This window comes from Hibiscus syriacus, unplaced genomic scaffold, assembly GCF_006381635.1.
Source record: "Hibiscus syriacus cultivar Baekdansim isolate YM2019G1 unplaced genomic scaffold, ASM638163v2 tig00110860_pilon, whole genome shotgun sequence".
Taxonomy (NCBI): Eukaryota; Viridiplantae; Streptophyta; class Magnoliopsida; order Malvales; family Malvaceae; genus Hibiscus; species Hibiscus syriacus.
In genome coordinates this window covers 353,577-374,828 of record NW_024062891.1, presented here as the reverse complement: position 1 = coordinate 374,828, position 21,252 = coordinate 353,577, and the positions used below count along the sequence as shown (strand labels likewise).

General features: G+C 33.1%; 2 protein-coding genes across 2 annotated transcripts; one reads left to right on the top strand and one right to left on the bottom strand.

The window, feature by feature from the left end:
- Positions 1–271: 271 nt before the first annotated feature.
- LOC120143651 (mavicyanin-like) lies at positions 272–16,540 on the bottom strand. The gene is made up of 3 exons (XM_039157917.1): positions 16,525–16,540; positions 861–1,009; positions 272–787 (listed from the first exon to the last, which is right to left on the bottom strand). Exons 2-3 carry the CDS (start codon positions 991–993, stop codon positions 405–407), a joined length of 516 nt encoding a protein of 171 aa, XP_039013848.1. The 5' UTR covers positions 994–1,009; positions 16,525–16,540; the 3' UTR covers positions 272–404.
- On the top strand, positions 12,819–20,936 carry LOC120143650 ((-)-kolavenyl diphosphate synthase TPS28, chloroplastic-like). Its single transcript, XM_039157916.1, has 15 exons — positions 12,819–12,906; positions 13,492–13,578; positions 13,668–13,756; positions 13,866–14,169; positions 14,255–14,438; positions 14,613–14,827; positions 14,904–15,024; positions 15,114–15,226; positions 15,303–15,529; positions 17,385–17,500; positions 19,384–19,482; positions 19,570–19,809; positions 20,030–20,153; positions 20,260–20,454; positions 20,617–20,936. Exons 1-15 carry the CDS (start codon positions 12,819–12,821, stop codon positions 20,854–20,856), a joined length of 2,442 nt encoding a protein of 813 aa, XP_039013847.1. The 3' UTR covers positions 20,857–20,936.
- The last annotated feature ends 316 nt before the right edge of the window (positions 20,937–21,252 follow it).

Below are 21,252 nucleotides of genomic sequence, written 5' to 3'. Positions count from 1 at the left end.
TATCACTCAGAGATGGACTGAGTTTATTTTTCTCCCTTTTTTTATAATCTGCATAATTTGACTAATGGTGTTTCAGATCATAACCCGACCAAGCTAATTGTAGCTTTTTCCCCTACTCACGGGACTAAATGGTTCAAGTTCAAAAATAGGTGGCTCTTGGGGGAGGGTTTTACAAAAGTAGTAGCGAAGTCCGGGGCAAACAATGCATATTAAACATTAATTTGGGGGACTAAATTTTCATGCATGACACATATATTAATATGGATATTAATTTTTAAAAAATTAAACATTAATTTCATCTGGAAACCAAGCAAAGCCGTTTATACCATATGACCTAAAATGATAAAGCCGTTCCACTGTAGTCTTTACTTTAAACACAAATATAACTCATAAGGACTGTCCGCTTAGAAGTAGAAGGCCAAACCGACGATACAAACTGTGACGATACTCGAAACCCTGGAGGAGAGGAGAGACAAGGCACTGCTTTGAGCCGGGCCAGGTGCACTCACCATTTCTGAAGGTGAGTTTGCTGGAGACGAACCCAATGTAGACGGGCTAGGACTTGCGGTTGGGCCTTTGGACGACGGTTTAGCCAACACATCGACTTTCTGTCCGGCTTGGCAGTGTCCCGGGACGCCGCAAAGAAAATAAAGGTGGCCGGGCCTTTTGAGGGTCACTGAGTCAGATCCGGAGGTGTAGGAGGCGATTGACGACGTTGCGTTGCACGACTGGTAATCATTGTAGGTCACTTGCATCACGTTGTGGAATTGTGGGTTGTACTTGAAAACTGCATTAAAGTAAACCCATTAGTGGATTTGCTAATTGGTAGCAAAAGATAGGAGAGAAAAAAAGGTACTTACGAAGAGAGTCGCCTACATGGAAGGTCTTGGTGGAAGCCCATTTGAGGTAATCAATATTTCCGAGACTAGTCCAGCCAGTGGAGTCGCCCACTTTGTGAACCGCGCCGAAAGAGACTCCGAAGAAAGCCAGCATCAAAACGAAAACCACCGTTCTCTTAGCAAAATACATCCTCTACCTAGAAATCAAGGCGAAAAGTAGTAGTTTATTTATGAAAGAAAATCTTGGGGTTTGGCCTCTATAAATAAGGATTTTTTTTTCCTGTTGTAGTCTTAAAAGGCAAAAAGAAAAAGATGCAATTATTGGTTCTGCTGCTACTTTTAAGCAAAAGATATGAACATTCTCCATGTTAAATCCGGGACGTACATGTGTGTGCGTTTGACTGATTCTAAACCCTCTGATTTCCAACGAGAATAGAGTGAAAGGAAAGCAGTATCAAAGTTTGTTTCATTCTTGAGATTTGGGAAATTTGAAGTGGGGACCTTGTGAATTCCAACACAATCAATGACTCGGTTTGTTCACTGGGATGTTTAAACAAATAGCAAGCCGACGACTGATTTTGCCATGGCTGAAACATTAATTATTAGCTTTCTGTTCACCCCGGACCTGGGACTGTGCATTACGCTCTATAAGAAGTGCGAAATCATTTGATGCAGCGCAAGCTTCACAGTGTTCAATTCTGTTGTTTTCAGCAGTGGATGGAGGAGGACAGCTGTCTCCCATGAAGTAATGAGTTCACAAGGAAGAAATTTGACTGTCCTCCATCGTCAGATAGACAATGTTGAGTTTATTTATATGTTTCAGAGCTCAAAGCTTAGGGTAGTTCTGCGGTACGACACTTAAAAAACGGTTAATATAAAGTATGACCGGTTAAATAAGTGATCGGTTAAAATTTAGACCGATTATGTTATATTATTTAACCGGAAATATTATCAAGTACAATAACATATTAGGTAACGCTTATATAATGTAATAGATAGCGCTTATATAATAAAATAAGTATTTAACGAGAAATATTATTAAATATAATAACATATTAGGTAGCGTTTATATAATGTAATAGGTAGCACTTATATTGATCTATTTTATAAGTAAATCGTTATATTTATACCGGTAACATTGCAAATTTACCTATTACATTATAATTATCGGTTTCGATATTTCATAAAGTGTCGAAACTTTTTATAAAAGTATCGACACTTTATGCTTGCACCTCGTTGGGCATTAATATTTCATTCTGGACAAAAATATCGACACAAACTAAAAAAGTGTCGATACATGATTTAGACATATTCTCTCATAAAACCGGTATAATTATACCGGTTTCATTGACCATTTACCTATTACATTATACTTATGGGTTTCGATGTTTTAGGGATCGATATTTTTTAATAAATGTATCGACACTTTTTAAGGGTACACCTTTTTGGCATTCATTCTAGACCGTAAATATCGACACTTTATGCTTGCACCTCGTTAGTTTTAATATTTCATTCTGGACAAAAATATCGACACAAACTAAAAAAGTGTTGATACATGATTTAGATCTATTCTCTCATAAAACCGATATAATTATACCGGTTTCGTTGAACATTATACTTATGGGTTGTTTTAGGGATCGATACTTTTTTAATAAATGTATCGACACTTTAAGGGTACACCTTTTTTGGCATTCATTCTAGACCGTAAGTATCGACACAACTTTAACAAGTGTCGATACTATATTCTGACCTATTTTAGCATAAAACATGTATATTTATATCGGTTACATTGTAAATTTACCTAATACATTATAATTATTGGTTTCGATATTTTCGGGATCGATACTTTTAATAAGTGTCGATACTTTATGTTGGCCTAATATATTATGTGTGCACCTCGTTTGGATCGATACTTGTTACATTGTTAATTTACCTATTACATTATAATTATTGGTTTTGATGCTTTTTGGGTCGATACTTGTAGTTATTGTACATACCTAAATATGTACTGCGAATTTAATATGTACCCACCCTTTAACTACCACTACCAATACCACATCCTATTGAAAGCAGCACGACTGAAACATGTTCAAAATGAACCTTTGCTTACATCTCCATCAACTCCTGGACCACTGAACTTGCACAATAAAATTTTTGCCATGGATAATACTGATGTAGACAATGTTAAGCCGACCGAGGAATGCCATGAAGTACATAATGTTGATGAATCTGACAGATTGGTTGGTCAACTCTTCTGTTCACGTGATCAAGCTTGGTACTTTTACAAGGGATTCGCACGGGAACATGGGTTTAGTGCACGTAAGGGAACAACACGGCTTGACGTGGAAGGGAATGTGAAGACACAAGAATTTTGTTGTTCCAAAGAAGGGTTTCGAGTATCAAAAGTCAATACTGTTGATCGTCAACGTGCTCATACGCCAGTCACAAGAACAGGATTTAAGGCTAGAGTTGTAGTTACAGCAACAAATACAAACGATCAGTGGGTTATAAGTAAGTCTGATCAGAAACATAATCATGCATTGTGCACACCTGCTATGACACCATTTATGCGTTCTAATAGAGCTGTAAGTAAGGCTGATATCGATGAGGCAACAACATTGAAAGAGGTCGTGTTGGCACGTCACAAGTAATGAACTATTTAACGCAGCAGACAGGGGGCTATCATAATGTTGGATTTACACATAAAGACCTCTACAATGCACTTCAAAGAGGTAAAGCAAAGTAAATCGTCGATGGGGATGTGAATGCGCTTATTACCTACTTTGATTATAAGAAACATGATGATCCCGGGTTTTTTATGACATACTCGGTAGACGAATCGGGGGCATTGTATAATCTTATTTGGTCGGATTCTACATCGAGATCGGATTACACATGCTTCGGTGATGTAATTGCATTCGACACAACATACAAAGATAATTTGTATGGTCGACCAATTATGCCTATTGTTGGTGTCAATCATCACCATAACACAATTGTGTTTGCCACTGCCATAATCGCTGACGAGACGTCTCAATCTTTCGAGTGGGTGCTACAGAATTTTTTAGAAGCCATGATGAATAAATCACCTATTTTAGTTGTCACCGATGGGGATAGGGCAATGCAGAGGGCTATCAAATCTGTTATCCCTTATGCTAAGCACAGATTATGTTCTTGGCATCTTTCTTGCAATGCACAAGCTAACATTGGTGACCCAAAGTTTACAGCAGCATTCTCAAAATGCATGGCTTCCTGGTAGACAACCAAGGAATTTGATATTCAATGGCGTTCGGTTGTTTCAGAATTCAACGTCCAAAAGCATCCATGGGTGATTGAGAAGGGAAATACACGACACTTATGGGCACAAGCATATCTAACCGGTCATTTCTTTACCAATATTCGCTTAACACAAAGGTGCGAGTCTATGAATGCTTCACTAGCTATTGCACTGAAACACAAGAAGACACATTTAGATGTTGTTCGTGCAATTGAAGATGGAATTCGTAGAATGCGTATGAACGAGTTGAAAGCGGATTACTTAAGTTCCCATACGAAGCCCTTCCAGATCACAAAACTGGTCGACCTTGAAAGCCATGCCGCTGCGATTTTTACCCGCGAATCTTTTCGTGTGTTCCAAGATAAACTTATACGAGAGACATTGTACCGGATTGAGGCAGAGATTAAGTCCTTATCAGATGAATGTCAACATTATATTTTGTCAAAGTACGCAGAAAAAAATAGGAAATTTGAAATTAGTTTTGATTCTCGTACGAAAACTCTAATTTGCTCCTCCAAAAAATTCGAGACCGTTGGACTTCCGTGTCGCCATCAACTTCACATTTTGAAGCACTTGGACTACACATATTTGCCCGAGACTTTGATTCAAAGTAGGTGGACTAATGATGCGAAGGCTTCTGCACCCAGTTATGTTGATTTGAATGTGTCTCCAGAAGTGATGCAAATGGCAAGGTTCGCTGCTCTACGTTCAACGTCAAGTAGGTTATGCTACATTGCATCAAAGACAGACGAGTCTTTCAAAACCGCAAGAGATGAGATGAAAAAACTAATAGAAGAATTAGAAAACTCGTTTGGTTTGAATGATTCAGTCAACCAGAGCATTGTAGTAAACGACGTTCGTGACCCTCAACGAAAACAACGCAAGCGAAAAGAAGTGCCGAAGAACAAGGTCGAGAAGAAAATTAGGCGATGTGGGTACTGCAACGGTGAGGGACATAACAAACTAACATGTCCTAAAGTCAAGCTCAGTTTGAGTACAAGCACACATCCTACATCAACTGATTTTTTCGAAGACGGAATGAAATGACAACGATCTCCATATATCGTAAGTATCAACATGACTCTTATTGTGTATAAGAAACATGTACATATAAATATTTTGAATGAAGGAAGAAAAACCGTGTTACTTAAAATTAGCGACACAATATTAAAAAATGTCGATATAGGTTGTAGACCTATTCGCTCATAAAACCGGTATATTTATATCGGTTATATTACAAAATTATCTATTACATTATAATTCTAGGTTCCGATGTGTAAATGTCGACACTTTTTGACAAGGTATCGACACATTTTTCTTCCATTCTGGACATAAAGTACCGACACAATATTAAAAAGTGTCGACATAGGTTGTAGACCTATTCGCTAATAAAACCGGTATACCTATACCGGTTATATTACAAACTTATATAGTACATTATAATTCTGGACATAAAGTACCGACACAAAATTAAAAAGTGTTGATATAGGTTGTAGACCTATTCGCTCATAAAATCGGTATATTTATACCGGTTATATTACAAAATTATCTATTACATTATAATTTTGGGTTCCAATGTGTAAATGTCGATACTTTTTGACAGAGTATCGACACATTTTTCTTCCATTCTGGACATAAAGTACCGACACAATATTAAAAAGTGTCGATATAGGTTGTAGAGCTATTCGCTCATAAAACCGGTATATTTATACCGGTTATATTACAAAATTATCTATTACATTATAATTCTGGGTTCCGATGTGTAAATGTCGACACTTTTTGACAAGGTATCGACATATTTTTCTTCCATTCTGGACATAAAGTACCGACACAATATTAAAAAGTATCGACATAGGTTGTAGACCTATTCGCTAATAAAACCGGTATACATATACCAGTTATATTACAAACTTATCTAGTACATTATAATTCTGGGTTCCGATGTGTAAATGTCGACACTTTTTGACAAGGTATCGACATATTTTTCTTCCATTCTGAACATAAAGTACCGACACAATATTAAAAAGTGTCGATATAGGTTGTAGACCTATTCGCTCATAAAACCGGTATTTATACTGATTATATTACAAAATTATCTATTACATTATAATTATGGTTCTGATGTTTTTTCAATCGACACTTTTTGAAAAGGTATCGACACGTTTTTCTTCCATTCTGAACATAAAGTACCGACACAATATTAAAAAGTGTGAAAACTTTGTTGTGGATATCATGGAAAACAATGATGCAGTAATGTGTTTCGATACATTTGCAAGCAGATGTAAAATACATTAATAACTAGTATTGATATTTCAACAATCCTCAAATGTATATGTATACAGAGAAGCAAATATGGAATAATTAATGAAAATATATACACAATATAATCACACCAAAATATACATACACAAGAATGTTCAAATAATGTACCGACAAACAAAATTAATCCGATGAAAAAGGGTTATTTCTAACGAAGTCCGGAACATTAGAGGACTTCAACAAATTTTCCAAATACTCTCGTATGTTTCCGCCTTTTTCTGAGGACATACATAAATAATTTCAATTATCAAACTAATGAGGTGCAATTTTACTAACATACTTTTCGATTACTGTAATAATAAAAAATTAGGGTTTCGACAACATACTTTTCGATTCGATTGCATCAACAAACAAACAAACATCGCTTTAGAAACGCCTTCTGAAATGCAGCAACAATTATGCTTCGATTTCAAAAACTCGTCCGTTCTATCGATTTTCAGAGGATATTTAGATATGGCCTTTATATTTTCATCAGATATGTTATTTATATTTAATCGATACAAATACAAAAGTGTCGATACTTTTATGTCAGGTGTCGATACTTTCGAAATGATAATTACCTATTTCTTTGAAAGTGTCGATAATTTATTACACGTACTTACGAAAGTATCGACACTTTCAATATATCCGGTATCGTTTTACCGGTTTTATCATTTTGATACCGGTTTTATCATATTTTTACCTGTTATATCGTTGTGGATCGATATATATTTTTAAAGTATCGACACATTATAGGTGCTAAAACTGCTTCTCTTTTAAATTCACAAAGTGTCGATCCTTATATAAAGTATCGACACTTTCAATATATCCAGTAACGTTTTACCGGTTTTATCATTTTGATACCGATTTTATCATATTTTTACCTGGTATATCGTTTTGGATCGATACATTTTTTAAAAGTATCGACACTTTATAAGATTTAAAACTGCTTCTCTTTTAAATTCACGAAGTGTCGATCCTTATATTAAAGTACCGACACTTTAAATGTATCTGGTAGCGCTTTACCGGTTTTATCATTTCAATACCGGTTTTGTCATAGTTTTACCTGTTATATCATTTTGGATCGACACATTTTTAATTTGGATCGACACGAACCAACAAGTTAAGTTTGTCGGTTGCATAATTTTTTAATATTTCTTCATGACTTAGACCTACTATATTATTATTAGTCAACATTTCCGGTAGCGCTAAATCAAATTTATTAAATATCTTTTAATGTATCCGGTAACATCGTATATTAACTGTATATTAAGTCACTTTTCCTGAGACAATCCCCAAAGCTTAACGTTGGTTGCAACAATTGTTTCTGGGACAAAACCAGAGCCGACGTATCTTCTACTATTTCAGTCAATAAAGCTGCTCAGCTTTCCATATGTTTTTTTGGCTTAATACCTAAAATATTCTCTGTATTTTAACAAAATTCATATTTTAGTTCTTTCTATTTTTTTAACTGAAAACATCACAGGGTTAACTTAATAACAATATTAAAAATTAATAGATATAAAAAATAGTAAAAGGATTAAACTGAGAATTTCACCATAATATAAAGTATTAACCCTTCTTTTATATTGGAAAAAGCAATTTTGAACCCCTGTTATTACGTCAGATTATGTTCTACTTCCACATACACGGACGTATAATCAGCAGCGCGAGGATTTTATAAGCGACACACCCGAAAATTATGCTCTCCTACGGAGTTAGATGGCGATGGCATGCATGATGCAAGGGTGGTAATGATTTTGCCTCTATTATTCACAACAAATTCAAAGGCCAAGAATTATCATTAATCACTAATCATCTTCCATTCTTCGCTACGATAATTAACATAATTAAAGTGTATAAGAATTTGTATTTTTCTATTCTTTAAATGAAATTTTTTGTTTAAAAAATAATTAATGTTACCTTTAAATATTAAATGTTAAATCTGTAAAAAAATAATTTTATTTATTTTTTATTAGTATAAGAGCTAAATCGATCTATTTAATAGTCAGATGACTAATTTAAACTAGCCTCTATAATAAAGGGACTAAATTGATAGTATACCTATAATAAAGGGACCTGATACGGGGAGTTGGATATCATATCTTCCTGAGTTTGATTTAGTGTTGGGCCTTAGCGTCATATAATATGTGTATCTATGTAATTCAATACACAAAATCATAACTAATAAATACTTTGTAGGCTCAGCCCAAATTTGGTTTAAATAGTGAATTCAAACAAGCAATGATGGACCGACCCATACGGGTAAGTGAGAGCAGAATAAACTTTAGACGTGTAACCAAACAAAACTCCACCCGAAGAGCCCGACAGCGGAAAGTTCTTATTCCGTCCCTCAATTTCTTCCCTCCTTTCTTATTAGCGTTGGCATGCTCTAACACCCTCGAGCATTACCAACATACAAGGGAAAAATGAAAAGAAACATGTGCGAAGTGAGGGTTATAAAGATACAAGCCTTCTCAAGTTTCTCAAGTTGTGGCCAAACAAGCTGAAGAAGGGAAGGTACTTTAATCTAGACTGTAATTTTGATTTGTACTTCAGTCACTACACTTGCTGCTTAATTATTTTTTTATTACACACACACTCTTTAAAAATATTTTGGGATATTTATGCTCAAGATGCATGTATCCTCGATTATCCTGAAAAGAGTGCACTCAGCCCAAAAAAATGCAACTATATTTGGAGATACTCAACTTAAATTGGGTTTTCTTATTCAGTAACCTTTCAGTTTGGTTTATGGTTAAAATTCCTTGATCGATTATAATTGTCTCCAAGCACATGGAAGTGCTGAGGTTTACTTGTGTTGAGGCATGAGTTTCTAAGTGCGTGCATTCATTGGGTTAATATTTATCTAATGGTGCCTGAATTTTGTTTCTCATTGAGTTAAATCACCTTTGTTGGAATACTTGTTACAGGAGGCAGTGAGAAATATAAGAAGAGATGTCTATAAAGCCATATGAAAAACTTGAGAAGGCTTGTATCTTTATAACCCTCCCTTCGCACATGTTCTTTACATTTTTTCCCTTGTGTGTTGGTAATGCTCAAGGGTGTTAGAACATGTCATCCAAAACCCCTTGGAAAGGGTATTTAAAGGATCACTCCTTCCTTCATTTGTTGAACGTGGTGAGACAACTCCCTTGCACGCTCGCATTGTTGCTGTCCGGCCAACTCGAGATGTGGTTCTATCTGGAAGAGTTTCCGGGTAGATTCAGCTGGTTTGACTGCAGTTGTTACAGCTGATTAATTGTTGATTTATTGTGGTTTAATCACAACTGTTACGGGTGAATAATTACAGCTAATTTCTGATTTTATGCTGATGAGAGAAGCCTATAAATACTATACAAGTTTAGAAGTTCAAGGCATCCGAAAATTAAAAGCCAACTTGTTCTCTCTAAAAATTCTCTTTTCTTGCGAGCCTTGTTCTTCTGTTTCCAATTTTCCCAAAAAAAAAATGTTTCATTCCTCAGTTCTTTTTTGTTCACGAGGTTCTTTTTATTTACGAGAAGGAGAAGAGTAATATCATCATTTTTCCACCTCGTTTTTAAGTGTACAAATTCGTGTAGAGACAGTGCTAATTGAGAGACAATCGCTTATAGCAGCGACTACATAAATCGAGATGAATTCATTTTTAAGACAATAATTAATACTACGATATGATTATTTAATCATTTATTTATTTTAAATTATCAAGTATTGCTAACGATTTGGTTTTACAGTTACTATTTTATTTTACCAGCATTGTGCTCTTCAATTTATCTTTTCTTGATATTTGTATTCAAATTTATTGAATTGCTTGTTGGTCATAAGACCAATCAGCATTAAATGTTTCATTCATATGGTCTTATGTATGTGGTATTAAGTTGTTAGTTTTGTTTCAATGTTTGTAGAAAATTATCTTAATCATGTACTTAATTAAATATTATTATTGTAAATCTTTATTGTAATTTAGGATATTTCATATTTTGAATAAAATTAGATTTTTTTTTTTAAAAAAAAAGTTAAGTTGTTTTACTATGATTTTTTAAGTGGACAGAGTAAATTATGGATGTTAATTTATTTTAAAATTGTTAATTGTTTTTAAAGTGATATAAATATCTTTTTAAAGTAATATTAATTTTATTTTTAATTATAGATAATTTTCATTTAAAAAAAATAGGATGTCAAACACCCCTAATAAAAGGGTGGTTCCATCAGTGTTTATTCATGCATGATACTACAATAATTAAATTTTTAAATAAATACATTAAAGTTAAAAATCTGATCAATATAATAAATAATGTAAAATGCTTGATGGATTGAAACTTGACATAAAGAAAAACATGGAAAATAAATAAAATATGTGCCTGCAATAAAAATATATGAAGATGTTAAAATATAAAAATAACAAGGATATTAAATTAGTAGCCATCCGGACTCCGTGTGTAAGAGGAGCCGCTTCGACCATGCTAGCATCTGATGGTACAAGAACCCTAAATGCATGGCAATCAATCACCACCAACTACGAGAGAATCGAAAGAGGTTGAGCAAGCGCCATCTACGTCAATTTTGGAACTCTTAGTTTATCTTTTATTTGATAAATTCAATTTTTTTATATTTTTATTTAAATATTTATATTGAAAATTTAACTATTTATCCATGATATATATATGCTTTATATCCTTGTCATTTACCTAACAAATGAAATCTAAATTTAATTTTTCAAAATCTTATTTCCAAATGGATCATAATGTAATTTTGCCATTGCTAGAGAATTTGTTATTGAATTAAAGAGATGGAGAGAGCATCAAAATTATCAGGAAAATGATTAGATTCCATTATGGAAACAAACACATGAGAACTTGAGACACACACTAATTAATGCATTCCCACGTTTTGTTTGGATTTTTTAGTGTTTTCCACCAACCAAAACCATTCCCAGCGTTTTTCATCTTTCTCGCGTATGTGTGTGTGTTTCTCTCTATAGATTTATATGCCCAACACTCGTTTTCCATCGGTCCATTGGTACCTTAGTTTATACATACCTACATAGCATAATCAATTTCTTTATGATGGAGTGATTGCAATGCATGCCCAGTTTTCCCATATATTAATTACTTTTAAATCATATCATCATCATCATCATATATATATATATATATAGGGATCAATGTTTGAGTTTCACCATAGCTCTCATCTGCCTTCACTAGTAAAAACAAAAACAAAAAACATATAGAGAGAGCAATGCAAAGGGATAACGACGTGGCTGTAATGCAGTCAAATATACTCTGCGGAAGATAAATGCAGGAATGGGACAATTCAAAGAATAAAACTCTATGCATTTCAAGATTCTTCTTCCAAAACTATTAATTAAAGATGTGTATTACTGAGCGATAATAGTTGTGTATACCTCATCAATAAACTAATCTTCCTTTACAATTAAAATATATCACTGAACTTATTGAGTGACCTAAGTGGTTAAAAAAAAGAGTTATTTTCTTAAATTATCATAGGCTTAACAGTTGTATCTACATGATATATGTATGTGATGGCTTAGAAAAATTATAAACATACTCTATCCTATTAAAAAATGAATCAGTACCCATACCTCATTTCACAAGTTGTTCAAATAATAATTAAGGAAAATCTCAAACAATCAAATAGATTTTGGAAATAATCTCAACAGACCAAAATAAATTTGGTAGAAAATGTTTCAAAAGTTAAGGAAAATCTCAAACAATCAAATAGATTTTGGAAATAATCTCAACATACCAAAATAAATTTGGTAGAATATCTTTCAAAAGAATTTGGTAAAATTATGTATGAAAATTAAGAAGACAAAATTTAATTTTTTTTATATAAGCTGCTAATTTTATTAAAAATAAAAAATATTCAAATTATAATTAAGGTTTATAATTATAACTGTAAACCAAATACATAATAAGAATATTTTTATATAATCATTAACATAAGAAAACTAGTCTCTTAAGATCACACAATGACTATATAAGGAAAATGTTAAAAAAATTAACCGAATAAACTCGAACAAAAAGTAAATATGAACAAATCTAATTGCATCGACAAACGAATCATAAGAAGAGATCAAACTATTTAAAGAAAATTGACAAATTACAAATCAAAAGAGCTACGTGAAACAATTATCTACTAACATAACTTGTATAGATTTATAAATGATAATAATATAGGAGTGAAAAAGAAAAGGACAGGACAGCAGTGCCCCCAATTCTATAGATTTGGATGATCCCATGCACCCATTAGCGGGAATCTCTTGGGAATTCATTTGTCTGCTTCCCCTTCTTTCTCTCTTCACTTCTTTAAATATATACTCTGCCACTGTGAGCCAGTTTTAGTTTATACTTGACCACTCGCTCTCTCCCCTTTCCATCCAAATGTTTTCCCACTTCCTTCTCTCCCTCCCTTCTCCCTCTTCTTCTTCTCTTTCCTTCTCCAACAATCATCCTCCCTTACCCTTTGCAGGTACATACATAATCACAGCCTTTTCATTCTCTTCGGAACCATGCTTAAACTCAGACAAAGAATTCCAAGTTCAACCACCCTTCTTTTGTTTCTTAATCTCTCCCTTTTTTTCTTTTCGATTTTGGTTTTTTGCAATATGGATCTTTCTTTCTTATCTGTTCTGTTTCTGGTTTTTGAGATAAAACAGTCATCAAAAAGAAGATTAAAAAAACTGGAAAATTTTGAAATTCTACTTGGTCCTGCTGGAGGGACACAGCCCTTGATTACGTTTCTCTTCTTCTTCTTATTATATTATTATTTTCTTAACCGTTGGAAGATGAGTTTTACTTGAGCATAACTTCTTTTTATCCTCTCACTTGACATCTTAGTCGCTTTCACTACTGCTAAAAGATTTGTGTTCCAACTAACTTTTTCACAATTATTTTAATCAGCAGTTCTAACTTCATACCTACATTCTGTCCATATTATTTGTCCTATTTTTTATCCTTATGTGCTTAAAATTAAAACCTCATAAATCAGCAATCACTCAAGTTTATAAAAATATAAAGTAGACCAATTATTATTTTTATTTTAATTTAACTACAGGTATTTGGCCATTATGGTGTAAAGACAAAGGAGGTAACTTTGATATACTGCCCTTGTGCAGAGCTATATCCAAACCCCGCGCGCAAGGTGCGGTGTTTACTTGATTACAATTTAAACATTTGTATTATAATCTTTAATATAGTAATTAATTTAACAGTAATATTGTTTATGTGCAGAATATGCTAGCGTGTTACAAAATGGTCTGCCTGGGATAAAGTGGAAGGAGATTGCGGATGATGACACCGATGAAGAGGAAGCTCTTAAGGTGAATGATTTCAACCACAACCAAACACCTGTTTTGTTTCTTTTTATTATTATTTAAATTCATATATATATTTATACAGTGATGTGATTTGTTTTGTCCGGCAAAAAAGGTTTTCGAAGTGAATAGGGTAAAGGAACGTGTCGAAACCATTAAATCCATATTGGACTCCATGGAGGATGGCGAGATAACAAGCTCGGCTTATGACACAGCCTGGGTTGCTCTCGTCGAAGATGTCAACGGCAGCGGCGCTCCTCAGTTTCCATCGAGCCTCGAATGGATTGCCAACAATCAGCTCCCCGACGGATCATGGGGCGACAGACAAATATTCATGGCACATGACCGATTGATCAACACTTTAGCTTGTGTTATTGCCTTGAAAACATGGGGTATTCATCCGGAAAAATGGCAGAAAGGTGTTGCAAAATTTTTGTTTGCTGTAAAAACAAAGACATTAACCGGTGATTAACAGATATGTTATTTTATATATGCATGCTTCAGGGGTGTCGTTTTTCAAAGAGAACATAAGTAAACTCGAAAACGAAAGCGAGGAGCACATGCCGATAGGGTTTGAAGTGGCCTTTCCTTCGCTTCTCGAAATAGCTCGACGTTTAGAAATCGAAGTACCTTATGACTACCCTGTCTTAAAAGACATATACGCCAAGAGAGACCTGAAACTCGCAAGGTATTTTTTTTCTTTTGAAAACTCAAATTCCCAAGGTTACTTTATTCACTAAAAGAAGCAGCCTAATCTTTTTAACATATATATATATATATATATATATATTTGAAGGTGTAGGGCCCTTAAAGTAATGATATTTTTCATGTATGTAACTTAATTATTATGCGTGTGGGATAGGATACCAAAGGAGATAATGCACAGTGTGCCCACAACACTACTCCATAGCCTAGAAGGGATGCGAGGCTTGGACTGGGAAAAGCTTATGAAGTTGCAGTGCAAAGATGGGTCCTTCTTGTTCTCTCCATCCTCCACTGCCATCGCACTCATGCAAACTAAAGATGAGAATTGTCTCATATATTTAATGAATGCTGTTCAAAGATTCAACGGGGGAGGTAAAGTTACTAAACCAAACTAGTCATTGTTTTGAGATTTCCAATGAACTTGTAACATTTAAATTTGATTATCTAGTCCCCAATGTGTACCCCGTCGACATGTTCGAACATATCTGGATCGTCGACCGCTTGCAACGCCTCGGGATTTCGAGATATTTCCGGACAGAGATCAAAGAATGCCTAGATTATGTTTATAGGTAACGGTATTGGTTAGCACCGGCGTGTATCTCATAAAACACCAAGATCAATTAACTTTCTCCTGATCTTTGGTGTCTTGAAATTTCAGATACTGGACTAATGATGGGATTTGCTGGGCGAGAAACACGCGGGTTCACGACATCGACGATACGGCCATGGGGTTTAGGTTATTAAGATTACATGGATACGAGGTTTCTGCAGGTACAATATAAGCTTCTGTCTCTATTATATTCTCTTCAATGGGTTAATATGTCATTAAATTATGCCATGAAAACAGATGTGTTCAGACATTTTGAGAAAGGAGGGGAGTTCTTCTGCTTTGTGGGGCAGTCAAACCAAGCCATAACAGGGATCTTCAACCTGTATAGGGCTTCCCAGGTGCTGTTCCCTGGAGAAAAGATTCTCGAGGATGCCAAGCGCTTTTCCTCCACATTTTTAAAACAAAAACAAGCTGCTAATGAATTGCTAGATAAATGGATCATTACCAAGGACTTACCCGGTGAGGTAATATATATTGTCGTTTTATTCTTTCACTTCGCTACATATAATTATTTCAAGCAACTCCAACTAGGCAGATCACTTGTTCTGAATCTAAACATCATTAACAATATGAAACACAAGGCTTTTGCAATTGCAAACCTTTTTTCCCCCTTCTTCTCAATATTTGGCTTTCTTTATTTAAAGATTTGGATTCCATTTCTTTTGTTTTGTTTTTAAAATGATTTAGTATAATTTACTAAATAGGTTTATTTTGGATTTCATTTCACCTACCCTAAGTAATTATCTTCTATTAATTCAGCTATAGAAACAGAAGTTTAATAATAAATGGTAGTGGCATTCAAACTTGACTTAACCTAGATCAGTGGACACTCAACTCAAATTTACTAAATAAATGGAGGGCAAAAGTTGTTTGTTTTATTAAAGGGTGGAAAATTGGGAAAAATCTTACATGTGACAACCTAATATGCCTAATATATGACTAATGAAAGACGTTATTGGAAATATCATTATTTTTTAACATTTTCGATAAAAAGTTACCGGAAATATTATTATTTATACCGAAAATGTTATTATTGGGTGCTTTACCGTATTTGTTAACATATTCGGTAAAACGCTACTTAAAGCGTTATTTTTTCTACCGGAAATATTAAAAACATTAATGTTTTAGGTTAAAAAAATAATGTTTTAGGTAATTTTTAATAGAAATTGTTAAAAATATAATAACAATTTTAATAGCGTCTTTTATTAATCGTATATTGAGACTGATGTACAACATAACTTTAATGAAAAAATTTCTTTGTGGTATACCATAAAAAGCCACAAATCCAAACAGCCTACTTTGTCTATATTTGATTTATTCTCTATCTACTAACTTTCATTGTTTGGTAGGACTTTTCCCCTCTTTCTTTTTCATACACTCCCGGTATGAGTATAGGTCAGTTGGATCGAGTTTTCGGTCAATTCGAATTGCTTTGATCTGGAAAATATATACTTTTCATTCAACTCAAATCTAATCTAACCTTTTGAGATAAAATATGAACTCGACCCGAAATAATATATTTATTAAAAAATATCATATTTATTCAATAAAATAGAGATTTAATTAAAAATAATATATAAGGTAAAATTATATTTTTTTGGATTGGGTCAGATCAGATATTTTTCACTCTAAACCCGAACTTATCCTAATTTAAAAAAAAAATCTTACTCATTTAGGTCGGGTTCCGTGCTCATCCCACCTTTGTGAGTGTTAATTAAGGTAGGTTGGCGATAATAGAAAGAAATTATATCACATTGATCCAATATTTTAAATATGATTTTTAAATTTTTTTAAAAGTCTATAATGATTATAAGATAAATTGTTAAAATTTTTTAGTTATTGACAATGCATACACATGTAGACGTAATTACTTGAATTCGGAACATCTAAAGAATAACACTCTATTTAACCACTAACATCACTTAATAATTTCTTAAATTATTTTTATTGGACGATCAAAATTAAAATCCACACGTATATGTTGATTAAACCCTTGGATTGTAACCCGTCCACTCAAGCATAAAATTAACATCATTGTCATATCGTCTTTTCAAAAGAAAATATTCATTCATTAAAATTAGGTGTACGATATAAATTGATTTAAATTAATCAAGATAAATCTTAAGGAATTGAAAAGGAAAAAAATATTATTCAATAAAGAAGTGGAAAAAAACCCATTTTTTCTGCCACTTCATAAAGTTGGAACGAGTCATCATCATCAATTAACAGCAAACCACGTTCACGATTAAGATGGATTGAAATATATATATGTATCGGTATAAGAATAATTCATGATTAGTTTTGTTCAACGATATTTAGGTTGGATTGGCATTGAAGCTTCCATGGTATGCAAGCTTGCCTAGAGTTGAAACCAGGTTTTACATTGAACAATATGGAGGCGAAGATGACGTATGGATTGGAAAGACTCTTTACAGGTGTTTTTCTCTCTTCCTTATTTTATATTTCTTATATGTTATAATGATTATACTTGCATGTTATCATAATCCAAAATAGAATCAAGATTAAATTACGAAGAGATAAATTATTTTATTTTAAAATAATAATTTTAAAAATGATTAAATTATGAAAATTCAAAAATTAGAGTTTGATTTTATAAATTTTAAAATTAAAAAAATAATTAAATCAAAAAATTAAGTGTTAATAGTTAATTTTATTAATTTTAAATGTAACATAGTCTTACAAAATAATTAAACTGTAAAATTTTGAGAGAAATAAAACTAATAATTTTAAACTTATCGTTAACTTAAGTATAATTAAACAATTCAAATTGAGGCTATGACCCTCCCGACTACATGTCTTTGTTATCATCATAGCTATGACTCATCTTCAATTTTTAGGTAAACAGATAAAAAAAGAAAAAGAAAGATTTTAAAATTTAATTTATTCTGAAAAGTTAAACAATTTTAAATCTTAAATATATCGATTCTGAAATTTGTTTATTTTCGGCGCATCACTTTTGATTTATGCTTTTTCATTCTTATTCTTTTCGAAATAAAAAAAAAACTTTAAATTTGGAAAATTTGTCCAAAAAGTTCTGATTTTATCCCAAAAAAAATCTAAAAATATAATTTCAAAACACCCCAAGTTCATTATGTAATGTAAAGCAAAGTAAAAAAATATTACATGATTTGAAGAACTTAAAAATGAACGATAACAATTTTTTAATAGATGAACTGAAAATAATTATATAATGAAACGTTAAACATTCGTTTTCATAAAAAATGTTCAAAAATAACTTATTCTTTTATTTTTCAAATAAGATTTTTTTTATATCTTTTTATTAAATATAAACATCTTTAATTAGTCGATCAATTAAAATATATATTTTTCATATTCACTTGTCTAATCAACTTCGTAAAAAAGAGTTTAAAAATTAAAATGGAAAAGTAAGGTCAGCTTTGCCTTTGACATTTTGAAAAGTCGAGGAAACCCGATAGGTTTTCTTTTGGTCATAATTTAATTTGTAGGCTTAACTTTTGTCATAATGTTATCTGTCTCGGACCAACTTCTAGGGTGAGGGTCCACTCCAATATTTGTTTTAGATATCTTGTTTGTTTTGTCTTTCAACGTGGCATGATTCATTTAATCAATCCGACACTATTATAATTTATTTTATAAAATTCAGTTTCATATCCAGTTTTTTAAGAATAATTAAGTCTAGTTAATTTTAAGTTTTTTTAAGAATTATATGAAAATTAAAAAGTATATTAAATTAAATTGGGTGAGAGTAAAAATAAATTTTTAATTAAATTTTTTATCAAATTCAAAATGAAAAAACATTAATTCTAAATATAAATTAAATTAAATTTTATTATGATAATATTAAATTTTAAATAACCAAGAATTTGCTCCATCCCATTACATTATCATCCCCAGAAGTGGCATTATGAGTGTGCATGCTTCAAGTTTAAATTAATAGTAATTCATACAAAAATATATAGGATAAAATACACAAATGGTCCCTCAATTATAGGATATTACTTTGTTGAATCCCTTAACTATTAAAAAGTATAAAATGATCCCGACTATAGGAAATTATTCTGTAATAGGAGAATTCAACTTTTTATAACTTTTAATAGTCGAGTTTAGAATATATGAATAGTCGAGCAATCATTTTGTAATTTTTAATAGTCGAACGACTTAACAAAACAACGTCCTATAATTGAGAGATTATTTTATAACTTTTAATAATCGGAATACTATTGGTACGTATCAACTTTTTGGTTGGCTGTCCAATCATTCAAGGCCATCGAAAAGAAAGAGAAAAATAAGTTGATTAGATATTGATTTCATTCAGGATGCGATATGTGAACAATAATGTGTATCTTGAGCTTGCAAAGCAGGACTACAGTAATTGCCAAGCTTTACATCGGATGGAATGGGACGGTATGCAAAAGTAAGCAAAAATATCCAATCCTGGTCCCTCAATTATAGTTAACTCGCAAGTGCTTCATTAGTTATGGTGTGTGTGTGAGTTGAACAGATGGTATTCAGAAACAGGCCTCGCTGAGTTTGGTGCGACTCAAAGATCTCTTCTCTTCACTTATTTCATGGCGGCTGCCACAATATTTGAGCCGGAAAGGTCCCAAGAGCGCCTCGCCTGGGCTAAGACCGCTTTCTTGGTCGACACCATCGCTTCTTCTTTCGACAAGGACCTTAGGAATTCATTCGTCCAAGTCTTTAGAACCGTGGTTGATGCACGATTTAGCCACGTTAATGGAAGGTAATTAAATTATCACATTCATTTGATTCCCTTAATAGGGTCGATAATAATTTATTCTTTGGGGGTACACTGTACAAAGTAAAATCTGTACTGAAAACACTGGTCCAATGAAAAGATCACTGTACTTTTAACGAAATCCATCAATGTAGGGGCCAGTGCGTTGGAGTGGTAGAAAGGGCTGACAAAATAAAGTGAAGTTTACACGTGATTTTTGTTGCAGGAAGTTGGACTCAAACAGTACAATACATAAGATGATAGACACCTTGCTTCGAACCCTGAATCACTTATCATTGGACGCACTTGTGGCTCATGGTCGCGACATTAGCTGCAGTATTCGCCGTGCTGTAAGTAATCATGAATTTTCGCTTTTGAGAAACGGGATTGCCACAGTAACTTTCACCCACAAAAAAGCATCTTCGCGTTATAAATTTATGTACCTTTCTTGAACAGTGGGAAAAGTGGATGCTGATGTGGGTGGAGGATGGTGATAGGCACCGAGGAGTTGCGGAGTTGGTGGTTCAGACCATAAACCTTAGCTCTGGCCGTTGGTCTTTAGAGGAACTTATGTCCCATCCTCAATACGCCCGACTCTCGAACCTCACGAATACAATTTGCCATCAGCTTTATCATTACCAAAAGCTAAAGGTCAGTCGCGTGAAACCAACATCACATTTGTCCATGTTCCTTTTTTGGCTGCTTTCGTTTACCATCTTTCATTTCATTTTTATCTGTCCAATTTCTGCCTTCCAATTGTAATTGGTGCAAACAGCTTTCAATGCTAACAAAACCCTGTGTCCATTGTTTCAGGTGCATGACAATGACTGCTACAGTAACGAAACAGAGCACGGGATGACCGAGAAAATAGATTCTGACATGCAAGAGCTGGTCCAGTTAGTACTGCAAAATTCCTCTGCCGATGATGACGCCTCCTCGGAGTTCAAGCAAACATTTCTTACGGTGGCGCGGAGTTTTTACTATGCTGCATACTGTGACTTAGAGACCATCACATTTCACATTGCTAAAGTTCTGTTTGAGAAAGTACGCTGATCATGAAATTCCTCTTTTTTGAAGGTTGATTGATCACCATTATTTCTTCAGCAAAAATCCATTTATGTGTAAACCATGCTGTAAAAAAATTATATATAACTAAATAATATGATAATTTCGAGGGCGACAGATAAATAGACAATGATAAAAAGCAACGACTCACTGCCTTCGATAAGATCCTTTGTTTGTCGAATTATTAAACAAAATATCTGGTTTGTCAAATTATTAATTAATTAAATCAACTAATAAAGTCGGTGATAAATGAAATGGCAATACCGAAAATGAAGAATTTTATGAATTGCAAAATCCAAAGAAATGAATAATTTACTTGACCAACAATATCGATGATTATAATAAAGTTTTTTTTTTTGAGAAAACGATTAATATAAGTTATTG

Excerpts from the sequence above, each read along its gene's own strand:
- LOC120143651 (XM_039157917.1), bottom strand. The coding sequence starts at position 993 with ATGCTGGCTTTCTTCGGAGTCTCTTTCGGCGCGGTTCACAAAGTGGGC. Across the intron at positions 788-860 it reads CCATGTAGGCGACTCTCTTC|TTTTCAAGTACAACCCACAA; the intron begins GTAAGTACCTTT and ends ACTTTAATGCAG.
- LOC120143650 (XM_039157916.1), top strand. The coding sequence starts at position 12,819 with ATGTTTTCCCACTTCCTTCTCTCCCTCCCTTCTCCCTCTTCTTCTTCT. Across the intron at positions 13,579-13,667 it reads ATCCAAACCCCGCGCGCAAG|AATATGCTAGCGTGTTACAA; the intron begins GTGCGGTGTTTA and ends GTTTATGTGCAG. Across the intron at positions 14,828-14,903 it reads TCAAAGATTCAACGGGGGAG|TCCCCAATGTGTACCCCGTC; the intron begins GTAAAGTTACTA and ends TTGATTATCTAG.